Genomic DNA, 14,908 nt, shown 5'->3' with positions numbered 1-14,908 from the left:
GCTCCGCCCCTACCGCCCCGGCTCCAGTCAGCCCCGCCTCCCGGGCGCTCTCATTCCGGCAGGTCCTTAAGTTCACCCGGGTTCTGACCCTAGGACCCGGCCACCGCTAGCTCGGGTTCCACCCCCACAGCGGGATATCAGCTTGACCCGCTTTCGCTTCAGGACACGCCCCCGGGCACGCCCCCTGAGCACGAGGCCCTAGTGCAAGTTTGACTCTACTCCTCAGACAGCTTCCGGTTCCCCAATATTGCGCTGCCCGCTGGCGTCCTGTTTTCAAGGCCCGATCCATTGGCATCTGCGCGCAGACCCTATTCCCAGGGAACTCGTTAACTTTTGCAGCGGGTCCGCTAATGTTATCTCGCTTGCCCCTGAGAGCACCCTTCTGCAACGGTGCGACACCATGTATCTCCGCCCAGAGGGAAAACCCCAAGCACTTTGCCTGGCCCATCGCTAAATGCCATATACGCAGGAGCATCGGGATGGCTGGCCCTTCGGCCTACGCTGCTGGCTGCTGCGCGTGAGCCGGCTCAGGGCTGTGCTTTTACACCTTTGAGGTTGCGGGTTAGTATTCTGCCTCTCCTCCCAGAACAGGGTATGGAAGCATTGGCGCAGCTGGCATAGACCTTTATATCACCCTTTCCCCGCAGTCACTCCCTTGTCACCGAAATGTGAAACTAATGCAGGCCCTCTTGATCCTTTACTGCCAGCCTCTAACGTGGTCTCTGGCCCTAGTGGCCTCCCAACACTAGCTACAGGTTTAACCTCTACTGATCTAAGACCTGGATGGAGTTAATGGTGCCCCTGTGAAGATTCTGAAACAGTTCCATCCCACCAGCCAAGGGGCCCAACTGGTCTCTGAATTGGGACCCCTGTCTTCACCACCTGTTTCCATCGACATCCTAAGACCACACACTCCCAAATGACAGTATGCACATTCACTCAACTCTGTTACCAATGTCCAGCCTGACATGACCAGCAACGTGTGTTCTGTGTTTGCTGAAAGAAGGCAATGTTTGGCCAGCTTGACAAAAAATTTATTAGTTCAGAATAGAAACAGCAAGAGTCCAATTGCTTTAATTCTTCAGTAGAAACTGCCTCTTAACTGGAGAGGTTCCAGCCTACCCTTCTCCACTCTCCAAACAATCTGCCCCACTATTAAGGCACTTAAGAAAGGGGGGAGCAGGGAAGTCTCAGACCAAACTCCCTCAGGATCCAGGAGAGGGCGAGTACTATGCCATTGGTTCCCTTCAGCCACTGCTGAGCAAGGAAAGAGCTGGCAGAGACCTCTGCAGGGCAGGAATGCCAGTCCCTCAAGTGCTGGTGTTCGGCAGCGCCTAAGGGTTTGGTGATGGAATATTATTTTGGATCAAAGTGTAAATGAATCCTTTATGTGAGGAAGACACTGAAAATAAGGCTTTGTGGCCTCAAGGGCCATAGCTCCAGCCTGCTCCTCTCTCTAGGAGAGTGCTAGAAGTTGGAGCATGGGGATGGGGTCCTCCCAGAGTTCCCTACAAAGGGAGATGACCATTAGGATGGGGAAGAGTTATTCCCAGTTCCCCCATTTCCAGAGAAGTTAATGCTTCTGCTTAAGCACCTCCAAAAAGAGATAGATAGAAACTGCCAATGAAAGAATAAAATGTGCCCCCAAAAAGGCATTACCCAAAGGTATTGGGGACAGCTGGAGCACACCCCCCAGAATCCATAAGTGCTTTGGGAGGGCTTCAATCCCCTGCAACCTGGTGCTCTGGGCAGGGCTGATGTCACCCCCTTAGGAGCTGATCTGACTCAGAAGGGCTGAGAAGTCCATGTCCACAATGGAGGAGAAGTCTTCATCCCCTGTGAGGCCATTGGGGAGCCCGGAGTTTCCCAGGGAGGTGGGAGCTGGGTCAGGGGGCCTCTGGGAACCTGTCACCAGGCGAGTGATGGCCTCAGGGTACTCCATTAGCATAGGCTCAGCTGTGGGGTGGGGCATGGATACACCCTGGTTCAGCAGCTGCTGAAACTCCGAGTTGTCGACTGAGGCCAGGTCTGTGAATACGGCTGGGTCTGTGCTGTTGCCAAGCAGGGCCCCCAGATCTTCATCAGCATCGAATTGTAAGTGTAGCAGGGCCTCCGACAGTGTGCTTTCCCCGGCCTGGGTGGTCTTTGAGGCAGGTGGGGCCACAGCCTGGGGAGGGCCTGGGGCTAGGACTGGGCCAGGGGCTGTGGCCTGGGCCTGGGCCAGAGGTGGTGGCATGGATGGGGCTGGGACCAAGGCCTGGGCCAAGACTGGGGCAGAGGCTGGTGCCAAGGCAGAGGCCTGGCTTGAGATCTGCCCAGAAGGTAACATCATGGGGGGAAACTCATCGAAGTTGATGGTGCTGAGGGATGGTGTAAAGGTGTAGGGCTGGGGGGCTGCAGGAGAGACAGAAAGGTTGAGGTCACAGAAAGCCCTAGAAAGACCCACCCTATTCTCTGTTCCTGAGCCACTCTTGATAGTGCTTAGGACCAGCCCTTCCCTTTTTGTTTTGTATTTTGAGACAGACAGGGTCTCACTAAATTGACCAGACTGGCCTTAAACTTGTGATCCTCCTGAGTAGCTGGGATTACAGGCGTGCCGCACTACACCCAACTCCTGGCTCCCTCCCTGTAACCAATGTGACTTGGTCAACAGGGTCCAGTTCTAGCCACACTGCCTCCTTGGACACCAGCCCCCCAATCTTAGAGCCCACAAAGGGCTCTCACCTCTGACCTCACTGTACAGCTGAAAAACCAGTTGAGGGGAAATGAGCCTTTGGAGGACCCAGTGAGCAGTGGCCTGAAGTGGGCACTTATCACTTTTTTGTTGTTGTTTTGCTTTTTGGTACCAGGGATTAAACTCAGGGCACTTACAACTGAGCCATATCCCCATCCCTTTTATGTATTTTCATTTAGAGACAAGGTCTCATAAAGTTGCTTAGAGACTCAATAAATTGCTGAGGCTAGCTTTGAACTTGAGCTCCTCCTGCCTCAGCCTCCTGAGGGGATTACAGGCCTGCATCACTGTCTGGCTACTTATCACTTTTTTTAAGCCACATACCAACACCTCTTGGTGAGATGCCACACACCTCTTACTACTTTAGAGGTGCTTTTTGGTTTTTGTTTTTCCTTCCCTAATTCAATTGAGAGTTTGGGCAGAGATCATCCATTTTGATTATTTTTTTGGTACTAGGGATTGAACAGAGGGGTGCTTAATCACTTAAGCCACATGCCCAGCCCTTTTTTATTTTGAGATAAGGCCTCACTAAGTTGCTGTGACTGTCCTTGGACTTGCTTCCTCCTGCCTCAGCCTCCTGAGTTGCTGGGATTACAGGTGTGTACCACCACACCTGGCTTGAGATCATCCATTTTCATATCTGTTTCCCAAGGTATCTAACACAGGGCTTAACTGATGCAGTGGTTCTCAGACTTCCCTGTATATTAGCATCCCCAGGAAGCTGCTGCCTCCTGAGCCACACTTCCACAGCCTTTAGTTCAGCAGTCTGTAATGAGTGGGGTAGGAATCCATGCCTCCACTGCTCCCTAGATGACCCTGATAGAGGTCACCAAGCCACATCCCTGAGAAGCACGGGCCTCACAGAGAGCAGGCATCAGACACCTGTTGGTGCCTATGTTCATCTCCCTTCCAGGCGTCCCAAATGTAGCCTGAGCACAGTTGAACCCATTGTTCCAAGGACACTAGAGCAAGTCCTTACCTGACTTAGAGATGGAAGTTGAGCTGCGGGAAGGCACGGCAATACGCCGGGGTGGAGGCCGGGGATCAGTGGGTCCTGAAGGGCAAGCGCTGAGTCAGTTCAGTCCCTGGGATATCCCCTCCCCAATTCCTAGGGCCTCCCTCCCTGCCCATTCCCCATCTCACCACTGAAAGGACTCTTCTTCATGATGCTCTTGAATGTCTCATATGTCCTTTTGCGTTTCTCCTCAATACGATGACGATCATCTGGAAAAGCAATGGGGAATGGGCCTTATTCTCCTCAGCTGGCCTCCGGTGGTCCCAAAAGCCCCTCAGGAAGAAGGGAAAGGGTCAGACTTTCCTGAGACTGGTCTCCCAACCAGTGAAGAGGGATGTGGGACACCCACACACAGCAGTTCTAAGACTCTCCCGTTTTGTTTTGTTTTTTTAATATTTATTTTTTAGTTACAGGTGGACACAATATCCCCATCTTATTTTCATGTGGTGCCTCACACACACTAGGCAAGGGCTCCACTTCTCAGCCACAACCTCAGCCCTCTCCCAGCTTTTGAGAAGACTCTGTTGGCTGAATCTGTCCTTCAGAGGCCCTGGGTGATGCTGCGTGAAGGGGCCCTGTTCTGGGGAGAGCAGCCCTCAGGGGGCCAAGCCTCCAGGTCATCCCTCACCTGCACTGCTCACCTCCCAACCTCCAGGCAGGCCCCGAGAGGAGCACTCTGCACCAAGGCCAAACAGGCCTCTTTAAGACTTCCAGACTCCTCATCTCTAGTGGTTTGGCACATTAGCCTGGAGCTTTCAGAACTATCTTCCACCTCAAGTGCCCTCAACCCAGAGCCAACTTCATGACCTTTCCTCCTGGGTCCCTGGCCATCCTTCTGCCAGGTCACCAAAGCTAGAAACCTTGGAGTTATCCCTACCATCATCTTTCTCCCCCTCCCACTTACTAACTCGACACACATCTACCAAGCACTTAGTGTGTGCCGGCCCCCTCCAAGCCACTGGACATACAGCTGTGAGTAACATGCAAGGGTCCTGCTCCTAAAAACATGTATCTTGGGCTGGGATTATGGCTCAGCGGTAGAGCGTTCGCCTAGCATGTGTGGGGCCCTGGGTTCGATCCTAAGCACCACATAAAAATAAATGAATGGAACAAAGGTATTGTGTCCAACTAAAACTAAATAAATATTAAAAAAAAAAAAAAACATGGTATCTTGGTGATAGAGGGACACGGACACAACCATACACAAGATCTCAAATGTGCCAGGAACTTTGAGGAAGCACATGTCCAAGAATAAGGTGACAGAACAGCACCATAATGGAGGTGAGAGTCAGATTAGAGGTCATCAGGGAAGGATTGGTGTGAGCCAAGCATTCCAAGGCAATAGCCAGGACACAGGTCCTGAGGTGAACTGAGCCTGGTGTGTGTCACGCACTAAATGGCGGCAAGGCTGAAAGACAGCCAAGCAGGACAGCAATGGGAGGTGTGATCATCTTGCTCCGCCTTCCTTTTTGCAAGGTCCATGCCCCACATCTCCTCTTCTTACCCTATAGCAACATCTTCCCAAATGGCCTCCGCACTGTGAGTCCCTCCCTCTCTGATCCTCTGACTGCAGCAGAACGAACCTCCAGTTCTGCTCAGGCCATGTCTCCCTTGAGAAGACCTTGGTGGCTCCCCACTGCTTCCAGGATGAAACCCTGCACTTGGCCTGACAAGCAATTGCATCTAGGTTTGCCCATGGCATGGTCAGCTCCCACCACAAAAATGCCCCTGATTTGGCCATGTCCTTGCCTACACCCCTGCCTTCCAATGATGGCCCACAGGCATAAAGAATGTGCTTCTGGATCTTTCTCCAAGGTAAATGCTACCACCTCCAGGCACCTGTCTCCAGCTCCCTGTGCCTGCACTCCAGGGCACTCTGCACACATCTCAGTTTCACACGTCATTCTGTGATGTAACGATGTGTTCTGTGTGTCCATCTTCCCCATATGACTGAGCTTATGAAGGACAGAGAACCTGCTTGTTCATCTTTGCATTCACAACACCAGGCATGGGTCCTTCTACCAAGTGGGCGCTCAAAGCCTTGACCAAAATGTGGCTGGGCTGTATGGCAGTGACAAGGAACACACGTCTACAACAGGACGTGGAGCCAGGTGGCCTAGGGTCAGATGCTGACTCTGCCACTCACCAGATATGTCCTTGCCCTCAAAAGACTGGCAAGAGATTAAAATCAGATAATGCTGAAATGTTTGGAATAGGGGCAGACTAGTATATGCTGAAAAGTCTTGGCTACCATTTTTAAATGAGGCAAGAGAAGGATTCTGATTAGTTGTATTTCTCTCAACAATGAGACATATTCTGAGAAATGCATCGTTAGGCGATTTCAGATTTCATCATTAGGTGATTTCATCATTAGGTAAATGTCATTGTGTATGCTTACAAAAACTAAGATGATACTACATCACTAGACAATATAGGCTTATGGGACACCCATCATATATCAGTTTGCCCTTGACTGAAATGTTACGCAACAGTGACTATACTGCATAAACCCAAGTTCCACCCCAGACATCCAGCCCTGGCTTTTCTTTTTAGAGCCCAGCAGCCCTGCTGCCACCCTCCCTGGCTGCATACCTGTGTCTGGCAGGTACTGGAACTCCATGGGCTCACTGAGCTCCCGGTCAGAAGGCCGTCGCAGCTGCATGGAGACACGCACAGGAGCCTGCAGGCTGGGGTCCGCATAGGGAGGGGTCCGGAACACAATGGCCACTTGCCTGTGCACGTCAGCTTGAGAAAAGGAACCTCGGGCCTCCCAGCCTGGTCCCGTGAAATACACCTCAATGTCCTCTGTGGGAGATGGGTGGGGGTGTCATCAGTGTCTAACCCGCTCAAGTCTGCAGGTCCTAACTTCTGATGCTTGTCTCCTGGCTCATCCCAGGCCTGAGTGTTTAAAGTCAGGTACCTGGCACCACATCTTCTCGGCCTTGCCCTCACCTCTCACTCCAAACAGTCCAGCCCTGCCCCTGGAGAGTACCTTTCTGCACCTTGTCACACAACAAGAAGATCTCATCCCCACCAAGGCAGCTCCCGGAGTTTCGGTTCACTCGGCAGATTTTGAGCTCAGCAGTGTTGGGGGCACCTGAGAGCGTGACAATAAGGAAGGAAGCCCTGAACTACCAGAGGTCCCCAGGGTGGCCTGCAGGAGATGCAACATCCCTGCCCTTCCCTGCCTGCCCAGTGTCAAGGTAACCCCCAGTTTGCCAATCACACTTGTGTAGCCAAACTTAGACCATTCCTGATGGCTCCTCACACCAACCAATCCAGCAGCTCTTTACCAGCTGTGTGCTCAACACTGCTCTGGACAAGGAGAATCCAACAACACATGACACCTTAACATCTCCGCCCCCACAAAGCTGTGGCCCAATGGGAACCAATTTGGTCATACCTTCTCTTTCTCCACCTGGCAATGAGCCCTTCCCTCCTGACTCCCAGTTTACTCTGGTTCCCCATTCTTGGGGCTCCAGAGTCCTTTCGTTTTCATTCATCCTGATGGTTAAAGATTGCAACTGATCAACATCAGCCCATATCATCTGTTAGCTTCTGGTGAGCTGCCCTCAATGAATTCTCACTGTCTAGCATTATCTTGTTCCTGTGAGTTGATGTTCCAGAATCATTAGTTCTGGGCACATTAACTCTCCCCTCACATGATATGGAAAGTGCCCATTTCCCATCAGACTTTTGACCAGTGTGGAAGCTGCACCTTAAGGGCAACTCAGTTGGGCACTGAGGAAATGATGAGTACCCTAGAGGCCTGAATGAAGCCAGAGACCCTCTTGGAGGCCACACCCGCCACAGCCTGGTCCATCCCTCTTCCCTTTCTGTGGCGTCCTAGCCACTCACGGTTGTCAAAGATCGGATGAGAGAGGACAGGCGGTAGGCAGAGAGGCCTCCCTGATGGGTCTCGCACTGTCACCTGGAAGCAGAGCCGCACAGCATTCAGGTCATAGTCCCCACGCTGCTCTTCTATGGGAACTGCCAGAAAAACAGTTGGTCAGGAAAGTTGGGGGGGGCGGCGCATGACACGGGATGAGGGAGGGCAGGCAGCTCTGTACTGAGGGTGCCCTTTGAAGGCATGTGATACAGAAGTCCCAAAGTCCCAGGGAAGAAATAAGCCAAGGTCCCAGACCCATCACTGATTTCACAATGACTAGATGCCATGTCCCCTTTCTGGGCCTCAGTTTCCAGGTGGTAAAATGGGAGTGTGTAATGAATGGGCAGCAAGATTCCATCCACACTATGAGTTTTGGCCAATAAGGGAGACACAGGGCAGGGGCCTGGCGGGGGTGAGAGGGTATGGTGCCACTGGCAGGCTCAGGTCTTCGCCCCTCCCCCCTCACCTTGAAAGGGGTTGTTGTTGGTCTGGATGCGCTGGCTGATCGCCTGCTCCAGGTCCCGCTTCTTCACACACTGGATCCCCAGGTTCTGGAAGCTAAGGTGTCCCCCCAGGCATCAGTCCTGGGTCTCCACCTTGCTCCCTTGTCCAGTTTACCCCTTCTTCCCTCCAAAACCCAAGCCCCCAGATCACTGCTGTGCTTCACCCCCTGCAATGGCTTCCCGTTATGCTGCAGTGAAAGCTACACCTACCTCAGCCAAGGAGCCCCTGTGGGTAGGGAGCCCTCAGCCCAGGAGCTTCCTTTCCATCCTCCACATACACTAAACTCACTCCTCCTCCTCCAAGGCTACTGCACTTGTTTTTTCTGCTTGGAATGTTTTTTCATGCTTCTCTGCTTTCTTCTCTTCATGCTTTCTCACCATTTAAGTCTTAGCAGAGAGAGGCTTTCCCTGACCTCTCAGTCCAAAGTAATGAAACCAGCTCCCCTGCCTCCCCCACCGTTGGTTACCCTCCCAACCTATTACCCTACTTCATTTTTATCACTGAAATTATTACTCTGTAACAGTATCTTGTTTTTGTTTATTTTTTGGTACTTGGAATTGACCCTAGGGGCACTTTACCACTGAGCTACATCTCCAGCCTTTTTATTTTTTCAGACCTCGCTTTGTTGCTTAGGGCCTTGCTAAGTTGTTAAGGCCTCAAACTTGCAATCCTCCTGTCTCAACCTCCTGGGTCACTGGAATTATAGGCATGCATCACTGCACCAGCCTTCTGCAATATCTTGTCTGTCTATTTATTTGTATAATTAGTTGTAGCCTGACTCTGTCAATCGGTATGTAAGCTCCAGCAAAGTCTGCTAGTTCACGGTTTTCTTTCTCATAAGAGAGATATGACACCAAGGGACTTGCCACTCCAGCCACAAGTATCAGGGCTTCAGGATGATCAGGGAATTGTCCCTTTCATACGAAGCTCCCACTTGATAGAGTGGACACATCAATATGTGTGTGTGTGTGTATTTTGGTACTGGGGATTAAACCCAGGGGCACTTAACCATCAAGCCACATCGCCAGTCTCTCTCTCTCTTTTTTTTTTTTTGTATTTTATTTAGAGACAGGGTCTCAGGGTTTCAGGGTCTCACTGCGACTGGCTTTGAACTTGAAATCCTCTTGCCTCAGCCTCCCGAGCCACTGAGATTACAGGCAGGCAGGCTGACCCCCGCTCAGCCCAATAGATAATAGAGAATTTCTCTGTTCCAAGCTTGTAGAGCTTGGAACAGAGAAATTCTGTCCAGAAACGAGTAACAATGTAATAGCTACTTGTCCCCCACATTTCATAAGCTACTGCCTGGCCTCTGGGGAACTCACCTGTGGATGCATCGGTCTGGGCAGAGCTCAGCCTCATAGAAGCCATCCCGGCAGTCCTTTCCCACAAGCTCATGGGGATGAGGGCGGTGAGGGGGGTCCTTGGTGACCAGGGAGATGCGAACTGTCCCTGGTCCTGTATAGCCATTGATCTGTCCAAAGTACAGAACATACTTTCGTGGCCCATTAATTCCAGACCTGGCTCCCAGACGCAGTGGCAAGTCTGCTGGGGGCTTCACAGTCCTTTCCACCACACCTGCATCCCCACCCAGCCCTGGGCTAGTGCTGACCTTAATGGTGGGGTGGGTCTTAGTGGTCTCCGTGCTTCTCTCTCCTGGGATACTGCCCGCTGACCGGCCCTCACACTTATAGCGGAAGCGCATGCCCCGCTGCTTGGGCTGCTCGATGATCTCCACATATGGGCCAGAAGCCTGGGCTGGCTCTGCAGGAGACACAGCCAGCCGGTCTGGTGCTGCCCCTATGCCCCCTAATGCTGGGCAGACCCTCCCCAAGCCCTGCAGAAGGATGGCCCACTTACCTGAGGGGAAGATGAGGGGGAACAGGTCTGAAAGGGGAGGAGAAAAGGATCAGCACAAGCCCACTGCCCACCCTCACCGGCGAGGGCCTGCTGGAGCCAGCTCCCTCCCAGGGAAACTGAGTCAGGACTGGCTCCTACCACCTGCATTTAAACTTAAGTGCGGGTAAAGGAACCAGCACCACCTGCTTCCTGAGGGAAAACGGTATGCAATCCTTCCTTCCCAAAGGGTAACTGAGTTGGGGCACTTCCCACCGCCCTCCCAGGGAGAAAACTAAGGCACAGTCTTAATAAACGAAGTCAGACCTGCCCCAACGACCCTGGGGGGGACTGCGTCAAGACTCACCCCGCACCCCCGCCCTGGGAGGAGACTGAGTCAAACCGTCACCCCCCCAGAGGGGAAACTGAGTCAGACCCCTCTTCGCCCGCCCCGCCCCACGCCACCATCCGGCCGGCCGCTCCCTGCGCAGCTCCGGGTGGCGCAGGAAGGGGCGGAAGGCGGCGCAGGGCTCCGGCTCCGGCGAACCGGGCGCGGCCACCCGGAGGGATCAGAGGGCGCCCTCACCGTCCATGGCCAGGGTCCGGGGGCGGGGGCGGGGCCGGGGTCGCAGCTGAGCCCGCGGCGCGCGCTACAGCGGAGCCATTCGCCAGAGGCGGAAATGCGCCGCGCGCGCCCGCAGTCACGTCACTGCCCGGAATCCGTCCGCGCCTGCGCGCTGCGCCGCTGCCGCGCGCGGGGGCCGAGAGCAAGTGCACCCTACGCGGAGGACGAAGAGGCCCCGCGCGCCGCCGCCGCCGGGGACGGGAAACAAGTGCTTGCCGCGTACGGGACGAAGAAGCTACTCTCCTCGACGCTGCCAGCCTGGAGGCCGCTCCCCGGGCTGGCACGGGGGGTAGGCTCAGCTCGTTGTTAGGTCTCGGCCCCGCCTGGAGGGCGGGCCCTCCGATTACTCACTATGTTTTTAGGGGATTTCGGCTCCCCCACCCCCACCCCCCGCTGATCCGAGGAGTTTGGTGATGTCATCCCGGGCCCATCTGGAGCAGAGCCAGGGCTGCTTGCTGCGGCCGCCCGCCCTGCGCGGGGAAAGGCCCTGGCCTGCAGCGCCCGAAAGATCGGGAGGCTCGACTCTACATGGCTTTCCTAACCGTCCAGGTGCGATCTGGTTGTTGTTGCCTTCGAAGCACTTTTGATTCCCTATTTGCATCAATCCAGATGCCGCTGAGGACGGTGCATGGATGGTGGGGCTTCGCCTGCACCTGGCGATCGAGGTTCTGGGACACATCCGCTGCCGCAGACGCAGACAAGCAGACCGAGGGATTGTCACCTACCTCTCTAAAGCGCCCATTTAGGATGCCGCCAAACTGCGAGCCAGGAATGGGCCCCCCAAAGTAAATCTCAGAGCCTAGTGCCTGTGCCTCAGAAGGTCCCAGGGTCCATGGGGCCTCTTGAACCCGCAGGGTCATGTCCCGTATGCACCTTCCCAGGGCCCAGGCTCCAACGTCAGAATCTTTTCCAGTAGTTAACGGTCTTGTAACTCCAGGGTGCGGGTATTGCCGTCAAGGCCAAGGCCCAGGGCATAGGGTTGAGGATGGAGATTTGGCCTGGAGCATCCCCATCCCAGGCCGCCTCCTCATCCCAAAGTGAAGATGCTCCACAGCAGGCAGTGGAGGCTTCTCCAGACGGAGAAAAGCTTATTTTCTCTGAATTTGTTCTAAATTAGGAAACCATGTGGGAATTGGAAAAGATTGGAAATTCTGACTTGCTTTCCCAGGCGCTGAAAAAACAGGAAGAGAAAAGTGAAAATAGAGTTTCCACCCCTCCTACTCATTTCAGTTTCCCACGTGGCTGGCCCTGATTAGAAAAGTCAGTTCAGTATTTTGAAGAGGCGACTTCAAAGGTCCACGGAATGGATAATCTCTGGTTAACAACACACACAGTCACCACTGATTCTTGCATGATCCTCTTTTAAAAATTCATATATATTTATAACTTTTCAGTTAATACCATGAGCCAGACACAGTGGTGCACCATGGAGGATTGCAAGTTCAAGGCCAGCCTCAGCAACTTGGCAAATCCCTGAGTAATTTACTGAGACCCTATCTCAAAAAGAAAAAAAGGCTGTGTGTGAAGCTCAGTTGTAAAGAGCCCCAGGGTTTAATTCCCAGTACCCACCAAAATTAATACCATGAATACCAGTGTACTCATTGAGAAATTCAAGTGGGCAGGTAGAACACCACTGTGATTCACATTTATGCCATTTGTCCATTCCCTCCTTATCCCCAGGTTCAGGCTCTCCCCATGTTCAGGCTCTATACATACACAACACACAGACACTACACACACACAAACACACTATACATACACACACACACACTCTCACACACACACATATTGTACTGGGGATTGAACCCAGAGATGCTTTGTTACTGAGCCACCTCCCCAACCCTTTTATATTTTATTTTGACACAGGTTCTCACTAAGTTGTCCACTCTGGCCTCAAACTTGGATTCCTCCTGACTCAGAGTTGCTGGGATTATAGATGTGTGCCATAGCACCTAGCACAAATTTATTTTTTAAAGGAATGAATTTTGAGGAGTGAAAATGTGGGGCAGAGAAGTATGAAATAGAAAATAAGCAGAAATATAAACTGTTTTGCAAGTTTTTTTTTAATAACCACAACTATAAAGAATGTGCTGTACAAAACACAAAGGTTTAAAGACAGCTGTTCTCTCCGCAAGGCATAAGATCTCAGTCTCTGGGTTTTGGATGGCTGATCACTGATAGAGGGCACAGTCCATATGTCTGACCAGACTTGAACAGAAGAATGGCTACTTGGCCCTGGTAAGAGATGAAGTGGTTTCATGTGTCACACAACTATCAAAGTTTCTCCCACAATGCCAGTGTAGAAGGGCTATGGCTTTTATATTCTCTTTCTTTTTTTTTAAACTATACTAGGGATTAAACCCAGGGTCTCCCACGTGCTAGGCGAGTACTCCACCACTGAGCTACATCCCTAGCCTTTTAAGTTTTTATTTTGAGGTTATCTGGTTAAGTTGTCCACCGTGTTCTTGGACTTACGATCCTCCACGTCAGTCTTCTGAGTAGCCAGGATCACAGGGGTGTGCCACCACCCCAGGCTAGGAGCCATTTTTACACTCTACAACTTCTAATTTTACTTCTGAAAAGGATTTATACAGTACTCCTGATTTTCAAATTCTATGTGTCTGATTTAAATGATACATTAATAATCTTTACGCACTTACACGAGAAACGCCCATGTTAGTATGATGTTTATTGTGAGTTTTTGGTACATATTCATTATCAGGCTAAGTTCCTTTCTAATGCCAGTTCACTAAGAGTGTTTTTGATAAAATGAGTGTTGATTTTATTCAATCCTTCTCCTTTATCTACAGAGATCTTGTGAGTTTTCTCCTTTATCTGTTAATGTAGAGAATGATACAGATTTCCTAATAATAAACCACCCTGTATTCTTGGTACAAACCTGACTTGGTCATGGTGTTATCACATTGTTGAATTCAACTAATTGATATTTTAGAAGGGGATTTTTATGTTTGCAACTGTATTTACAAATGAAATAGCTGAAGTTTTTTTCCTTTAAAAAAAGTACTAGCCTCGAGCTGGGGTTGTGGCTCGGTGGTAGAGCGCTTACCTAGCATGCGTGAGGCAATGGGTTCAATTTCTGGCACTGCATAAAAAAATAAAAACAAATAAAATAAAGGTATAGTGTTCATCTACAACTAAAAAAATAAAAATAATTAAATAAAAATACTGGCCTTAGCCAAGTGTAGTAGTGTACACCTGTAATACTAGTTATTCAGGAGGATCCCAAGTTCAAGGTCAGCCCAGGCAACCTAGTGAGATTCTGTCTCAAAATAAAATTTAAAAAAGGTCTGGGGCCAGTTTATTTGTTTGTTTATATTTGAGACCATGTCTGTCTAGGTTGCCCAGGCTGATCTTGAACTTGGGATCCTCCTGCCTCAGCTCCCCAGATATCTGGGATTATAGGCCTATATCAGTGCTCCTGGCTTTAAATAGTATAGTTTAAATGCATACTTAAGTAATATTTAAGAAATCAAACAAAATGATGCCAAAAAAAGGATTGGGGATGTAGCTCATTGGGAGAGCACCCCTAGGCTCAATTCCCAGTAAAACACACACACACACACACACACACACAGGCCTTATCTAATTTTAATATTAAAGTTATACCAGCCTTAGAGAATGATTTGAGGGACTATTCTCCCTTTTCTATTCTCTGAAAGCGTTCATGTAGGCCTGGACTGATTTCCTCAAAAGTTTGGTAAAAGTCCCTAGTCACCTGAGACTATTATTTGTTCTGGAGAAAGATTTCATTTTGTTTTGTTTTAACCTTTTCATTACAAACATTTGAAAACACAAGTATTAGAGAAAATAGTTTTTTTTTTTTAGAGAATTTTTTAATATCTATTTTTTAGTTTTTGGCAGACACAACATCTTTGTTTGTATGTGGTGCTGAGGATCAAACCCAGGCTGCACACATGCCAGGCGAGCGCGCTACCGCTTGAGCCACATCCCCAGCCCCGAGAAAATAGTTCTTTTTTTTTTTTTTTAAGATATTTTGTATAACTTTTTGAGAAGAAATAACACCTTTTTTTAATTGAGATTGAAATAAAAGTTTCCATTTCTTTTTTTTTTAAAGAGAGAGGAGAGAGAGAGAGAGAGAGAGAGAGAGAATTTTAATATTTATTTTTTAGTTATCGGCAGACACAACATCTTTGTTTGTATGTGGTGCTGAGGATCGAACCCGGGCCGCACGCATGCCAGGCGAGCTTGCTACCGCTTGAGCCACATCCCCAGCCCGAGAAAATAGTTCTTGAGGTATTCTGAATACAAATACTTTTTCAGCTACAT

The 14,908-nt window shown here is 50.6% G+C and overlaps 1 protein-coding gene across 3 annotated transcripts; it reads right to left on the bottom strand.

The window, feature by feature from the left end:
• Positions 1 to 1,012: 1,012 nt before the first annotated feature.
• On the bottom strand, positions 1,013 to 10,667 carry Rela (RELA proto-oncogene, NF-kB subunit). 3 transcript variants are annotated; one of them, XM_046445236.2, is made up of 11 exons: positions 10,562 to 10,667; positions 10,000 to 10,026; positions 9,752 to 9,903; positions 9,465 to 9,613; positions 8,105 to 8,196; positions 7,608 to 7,739; positions 6,742 to 6,846; positions 6,342 to 6,554; positions 3,878 to 3,958; positions 3,714 to 3,788; positions 1,013 to 2,394 (listed from the first exon to the last, which is right to left on the bottom strand). In XM_046445236.2, the coding sequence occupies exons 1-11, from the start codon at positions 10,566 to 10,568 to the stop codon at positions 1,769 to 1,771; spliced, it is 1,659 nt and encodes a 552-aa protein (XP_046301192.1). In that variant the 5' UTR covers positions 10,569 to 10,667; the 3' UTR covers positions 1,013 to 1,768. The 3 variants fall into 3 exon arrangements, with proteins under 3 accessions (XP_046301192.1, XP_058435459.1, XP_058435460.1); XM_058579476.1 differs by lacking the exon at positions 10,562 to 10,667 and adding an exon at positions 10,343 to 10,362; XM_058579477.1 differs by lacking the exons at positions 8,105 to 8,196; positions 10,000 to 10,026; positions 10,562 to 10,667 and having other exon boundaries at positions 9,752 to 9,879.
• Between the last annotated feature and the right edge of the window lie 4,241 nt (positions 10,668 to 14,908).

This window comes from Marmota monax, unplaced genomic scaffold (genome assembly GCF_021218885.2).
Source record: "Marmota monax isolate L192 unplaced genomic scaffold, Marmota_monax_Labrador192_F-V1.1 WCK01_AAM20220418_F8-fsc00038, whole genome shotgun sequence".
Lineage (NCBI taxonomy): Eukaryota > Metazoa > Chordata > Mammalia > Rodentia > Sciuridae > Marmota > Marmota monax.
This window is presented reverse-complemented; position numbering and strand designations above follow the sequence as displayed.

Coding starts and splice junctions, on each gene's coding strand:
- Rela (XM_046445236.2), bottom strand. Junction 9,904..9,999: donor CCCCCTCATCTTCCCCTCAG/GTAAGTGGGCCA, acceptor TGTCTCCTGCAG/AGCCAGCCCAGGCTTCTGGC. Junction 9,614..9,751: donor AGACCCACCCCACCATTAAG/GTCAGCACTAGC, acceptor TACTTTGGACAG/ATCAATGGCTATACAGGACC.